The sequence below is a fragment of the Cupressus sempervirens genome, chromosome 11, assembly GCF_028749045.1.
Source record: "Cupressus sempervirens isolate cs-2001-9-10 chromosome 11, ASM2874904v1, whole genome shotgun sequence".
Taxonomy (NCBI): domain Eukaryota; kingdom Viridiplantae; phylum Streptophyta; class Pinopsida; order Cupressales; family Cupressaceae; genus Cupressus; species Cupressus sempervirens.
Genome location: NC_143128.1, coordinates 686,357,400 through 686,363,778, shown reverse-complemented (window position 1 = coordinate 686,363,778; position 6,379 = coordinate 686,357,400). Strand labels below are relative to the sequence as shown.

Here is a 6,379-nt window from a genome sequence, read left to right as displayed (position 1 = left end):
ATAAAAAAATATGAAACTACAATATGAGTCAATAGATCTTTTGATCTATTAGAAAATTTATATACTTTTAAATGAATTTAGCACAAATAAAATTTTATTGAGTACAAGAGTTAAACATGAGTCTCAATGGGTACTTAGATGACTTTGACATAATAAATACCTTATGCTTCTAACTGCTGGTGGAATGGGTTTCAGCATAAAAATTGGGCCTCTCATCAGAAATATTTAAATATTTTTATAGACGATATATAATCTATTATTAGAATTAAAATCAACATTTAATTAACAATAAAGTAAATCAAAGTAAATCAGAATTGAAAAAAATAAAATATTTTAAAATTTTGGTCTATTCTGTCTCTCATACATAAGTCGGTTATCTCTTACAGCAAAAGCAGTATCTTATTTCTTTGGAGACAGGTTCCTTGTAGTTTCTTTGATATTTTATTGACAGTCTTGTTTCCTTCTTCAAGATAATTTATTTGATATTTTGCCACTTTATTTACTTTATGCATGTATTACATTTACTATTTTACTAGACCAGTCCAAATTGTCCATATCAATTTGCCATCTTTAGAGTATATTAACAAAAAGGCTTCTCACACAGCTACAAGATGGGACCGTTATAATTGTACCTACAATCACACAATAGGCGAAGAGGAGAGGAATCTTGATCGTCATGCCTTTAGTTTATAATAATATCAATATATTTCACCTCCATGAGATAAAAAGGTGGGGGACGGTAACCTCCCTATATGATTCAGTCCTTACACCTCTTTTCCTCCATCCAGTAAGAAAACAAATTAGTTGTTATGATAGATATGTACTTTATAAAGATGAACAGTAGCCGTGGATTTAGTCAAAATTCTTATCTATATTCTCATTCCAATGCAAGGACAATTGTATAAGATTGCTACAGCGACTTTATGTTATCACCTCCGTCTGTATTGCTTTTGAGGATTCCTATTGAATGTGAAATGAAATGGCTATATATTCTGCTAAATTAAATGTTCTCCTAGTGTTCCTCTGCTCCAGCCATTCATACTCAATGTGCTGAGGCAGGCGATAAATATATTTATTCCCAGGGTCCATTAGATTCTCATCTTGAGCCGTCCAATTCTGGTCGGTTTGAAATTTACCATGCTTTTACATCTGTATAGCTGGAGTTCCCTGTCTGTATTGAATTGGATATGCTCTAATTGACTGCTTCATGTCTGTGGTAGGGCAAGGCTTATCATGTTGGAATCCATTTGGCTCATTCTCAATTCCTCAGATTTTTATACCCATCTCCTCCTCCTCACCCCTCTGTGCTAAATTTCATATTGGGTTCCATCTTTAGGTCTACTGGTCAGTTGGCTCCTTTTAGGGTTTCTCTTTACATTTCCTCAACAATGGGGATGTTTTAGGGTTTCGTTTTACATAGTCTGGTCAGTTGGGCTGTTTTAGGGTTTCGATTTACGTTTCCTCAACAATTGGGTTGTTTTAGGGTTTCTCTTTACATTGTCTGATCAATTGGTTGGTGTTGTTTTCGAGTGCTTTTGTTGTTTACATCGTCTAACCAATTTAAGGTCTTGGGTGGGTTGGGATTCTTGGATTGGTAGCTACTTTATGGGTTTTTTGGCAGGTCAATATATTCTGATCATTCACCGATTGCTTGTGCGCATTGCATTATTGTTGGTCTTTCTGAAAAACGCTGTTTTGTGGGCCCTAGATTGCTTTGAATCTGAGAATTCTCCATGGCGGGACTGTTCAGTTAATGAAGATTGTTCTGCTTCTGCGGATCTTATCAGAGCGCTCTTGCCCATTGCTAACTTTGGGGACTTCATGCAGGGAGTTTGTGAAAGTGAAGAGGATTTTGAATGTGCTGTTTGCTTGAGCTCATTTGAAGAAGATGATGAGATTAGAGAGCTTTGTAATTGCTCCCACATATTTCACAAGAATTGCTTGGATAAGTGGCTTGATCATCAGCAGAATACCTGCCCTCTCTGCAGATCTTCTCTTGTTCCTCAGATAGTTGATAGAGGAGATGATGGTGAGGATGTATCATGGGCTGTGGATAGGATTTCTCATCTCTTTGCTGAGGATTTAGTCATAGCATAGTATTGTAATTATGGTCTATGGTTGAGGATTGTAAGTGTAAATACAGAGTTTTAGACAAGGAAGGTGAGACGCGCTATTTCATCATAACTTATTATTTTATAATATTATAGGCTTTTGTTAACAGTCATTGGCTCTTGATCATCTTGGGTGGCTACATGTTTACAATAACAATTGAATATAATATGCAAAAGTGGCGACATTTTAATTGCTTTTCTCACATGGCCGGCCTTCCTTGTCTCCTACTTGTTGGAGTTCCTTACAGTCCACCATAAAGAAATGATCGCTGTCAATGAAAATCTAACACAAAAAAATATTTAAACATGTACTGACCTGCAATAGATACCGATGGTTATAAACTCAATAAAATTTCTTCATTTTTTATTATATTGTTTCTTGGCTTTTGGTAACGTAGAGATCCAGTATAACTCGATCTGATAGAGTGTACTCAAAAGATTTCAAGTAGACACGGAGGTGAAAAAGCGAATCTGGAAATATCTTGCCTTCAAATTGACGCTTCTACAAATTTGAACGCTTGGGAATTATTTCTTCCCCTAAAATACTTATATAGATCAATCTTGATATTCATGTATCATGGTTTTATATCCATTCAAATTGAATTACATGATATATTTAATAATAGGAAGGAAACAAGAAGACTAGTCATTGTAGAATTATAAGAGGTGTGTTTAGAATTTACGTGTATGGATTTAGATTGTAAAAAATATACTATAATAGTAGACATAAAAGTATTGTTTGAAGTTGTGGGAGAACAGGTTGAAAAGATTGCCGTGAGTGTGCTATTTATGAGATATTTGTACTTTAGCATTACAAATATCATATTTCAAATTGTCGAGCAATCCAATTTATTTTGAAAAAATTACGTTATATGTAATGGCTAAGTAATCTAATACAAGAATCGGGGCTTCATTTCTTGTTTGCCGAATAGGTAGAGTTGTTGATGTAAGTAAAATAAATGATTGACAAAGGACTTCTAGTTGATTCTTTTAATAGACATGACTTAGTGTGGTCCTCTTACACATATTATATGCAAACGAAAATGATGTCAAAAATTTAGTACAGAGTCGAAATATGATCCACTATTATTGAATTATTATTTTTATTTCTTAATCTTTTCAACTTTTGAAATAAAAGTTCTTATAGACAATTAATTTTTAATGACAATTTTTAAAGAAAATATAGGTCAATCTCAAATAGTAATAGGACATTACTTAATCACCATGACAAATAAGTCTATTTAAAAAAAGAATTGATATAGACAATTATTATTTTTTAATTAGTTTAAGGGATTAATAAATTTTTCTACATTTTCTAACTCTAATGAAACCAAAAATTAATTCAAGGCCATTGATTTATCAATTTAATGAAAACAGAAATTTAGCACCATAATCATTAGAAATCAAATAGTAACATGTTTCCCTCATGGAATATAATGATAATCACTAGATTATATTTTTAATTAATAATACCAACTAAATAATCAATTATGGAACACTATAATAACTAGTACTAGTGATATAATATTGATAAGTTTAACTTTAAAATTAGGCTAATCAAATCTAATCATGTATTGGGTATTATTGAAAATATTTGAGTTTGATTTTTTATAAATAAGATAAAGCTACAAATATTGGTTGTAATTTAATTTTTAAAATAGCCTTTGGTTAATGGTAGCCACCATAAAAATCATTTCTCTACACATTTAGTTGAGATATTGATGAAGTTATTCTATGTACAAGATAAACTTATATTATGTAAGGATAATATGTTGTTTCTCAATGTAAAAATATGGAATAGGTTATAAAAAATGGACGTGACTAAACTCCCTACGTGACTAAACTCCCTACAAATTGCACCATTGACTAAATTTTTTAAAAAAATGAAAACACAATGAATTTTTTTGAAATTTTCAACAATTGATCTTCATGTTCTATATATTTTGTGAAATTTTTTTTTTTTTAAAAAACAAATCTTTTGAGAAAATTTTGCTATGTTTTCATGAATCTGGGTTTTGGTGTTGTTTGTCTATAGATTATCCAGTGCCATAAAAAACTTGGGAAATATATTTTCTAGAGGAAAGTGCTTGGAAACTCAAAATAAAATAATAATACTTACTTTTTTTAAATCACATATAGTATATTATTTTGATATGTGGATGTTCAAAATTTAAAAACAAGATAAGAATGAACATTGGAGAAATCATAGTCTAATATTGTGTTTCACCGAGGCTATCGTAGCCTATCATTGTAGAAATAGTAATCCTATATTATATTTTACCAAGCCTTCATGTTGCACCTCTATAATAAGTATTTGAATTAGGGAAAGCCTAAGGAGAAGCAAGACTACACCATTAGTTTAGACTCTAAGTGTAATGGGAAGACTAAGATGCCTACTAAGAGTCATAAAAGGAAGGAAAATCATGGAAATTATATAGATGATGAAAAACATGATATTGTGAGTGAAGGACCTCAAACGGAGGGTGAATGGATTCTTATGGATATCTACTTGAGTCATATACCCTCCCAAGTTTCTGACACTCTCAAAGTTGAGACCCACAATCTAGAGGCTATTAATATTAGGGGTGATATTGGGAACCCTAATACTATCAATTGTAGTACCCATGAACATAATAAAGACAAGAATAATACAAAAGTAGACAAGATTAACCCCAAGGTGTCTCCAAGAATTGGTGTTCATGAATGTTCTAAGGATAGGGTTGTGATGGAGAAGAACACCAAGAAAATCGTGAAAAGACAAGATAACCTAGACCAAAGGTTTGACAAGGTGGCCAAATTTAGTGTCAAAGTGATGCACTTGACAACAACCACACTTCATCTCCCTCATGCTGAGGAGATTTTTATTGCCTCTTCTAGTGTGGACACTAAAGCATCCTTGTATTAGTTCTTGGAAGGTTATTGACGTCATGTCCAACTTGATAGGCTAGACAAATAGAAGAAAGAAAGCTAGCCCTATGTGATTTTCTTTATGGTTTTAAGATCTTGTGCTTTGCCTAGATGTCTTTTGTTATTATCTTGGTTAGAATTAAATAGTTAATGTTTATGGACTCTATTTCATTTATGTATATTTTTATGTTTCAATATGTTAGTCAGTTTGCTGGCAATAGTAATTGCAAAACTTGGGACACATTAATTTGGGATTTTTTTAGTAATAAGAAAGAAGGTAGGATGATAATGTGTTGCATCTGATATTGTGTTATTTTTTATCTTATTGTTCTAGGACAGACCATATTTTTGGGGTCACCCTTAAACATCACACACTAAGGGAAGAATTAAGCTTGAGAAAAAAAAACTCAACTTTGACTATTTAACACTTTTGGTCTAGGAATTAAGCTTAGTGTGTGATGTCTAAGCCGTTCCTATTTTTGGTTGCTACTTAATATCAAAAAAAAATTAGAAATTATATTTGATTTCATAAAATATTAAAATTGTTTTAAAACTAGTTAAACTAAATACTAGGAAATTCTAAGGGTACACAAAAGTATTTTTTTTTCCAACATATATATATATATATAATGTGTGTTGTACTTTTCATTATTTTTCTCTGTAGCTAGGTAGTCTTAGATATTTATTCATGAAACTTGGAATGAATTTGTAGCAAGCACCTGTTACTAAAATTCATTTTTTAATTTATTGTGTCTAATTTTTGTAAAAGTTACATCTAAAAATTAACATTATCTAGTAAACATTTTACATAATTTGCACTCCACAAGTTTAAAAATAATATTTTAAAAATATTTAAATACATATTTTTCCTCATAATTAATGGCACTACAAATAGTAGATCAATTACATGATTCATCATTATTTTGATATTCTAATTTACTTAAATCTCTATTTTTTCATTTCTTTTGTACTTTGTTCATTGTAATTAATAATAACATGCACTCACACTAAAATTATAACTTTTATTATAAATTTTTTAATTGAAAGTAGTTGCATCTGTTCATATTTATCTCAAACTAACTAACAAGACATTGCTTTGATTTCAAAAATAAATAAAAATTCAATTAAGAAGAGGTTTGACATTTAAATGTTATTAATTCCTTTAAGAATGTGATTGATATTATTGAAGAAAAATTTAGCTTATTTTAAATGACCAACTTTAATTACATTTAAAAAAATCATAACTAGATTTGTAGCTATAGAAATCTTTTTGATCTATTATCTACTCTCAAATATGAAGACACAAATTTGATTGCTTCTAACATCATATTCTTTAGCATATTCCCATCTTCGACATTTGC

The 6,379-nt window shown here is 30.6% G+C and overlaps 1 protein-coding gene across 1 annotated transcript; it reads left to right on the top strand.

Annotated features, from left to right (window-relative positions):
• Positions 1–983: 983 nt before the first annotated feature.
• LOC149531578 (brassinosteroid-responsive RING protein 1-like) lies at positions 984–2,314 on the top strand. The gene has a single exon (XM_089808998.1). It carries the CDS (start codon positions 1,606–1,608, stop codon positions 2,095–2,097), a length of 492 nt encoding a protein of 163 aa, XP_089665124.1. The 5' UTR covers positions 984–1,605; the 3' UTR covers positions 2,098–2,314.
• Positions 2,315–6,379: the final 4,065 nt, after the last annotated feature.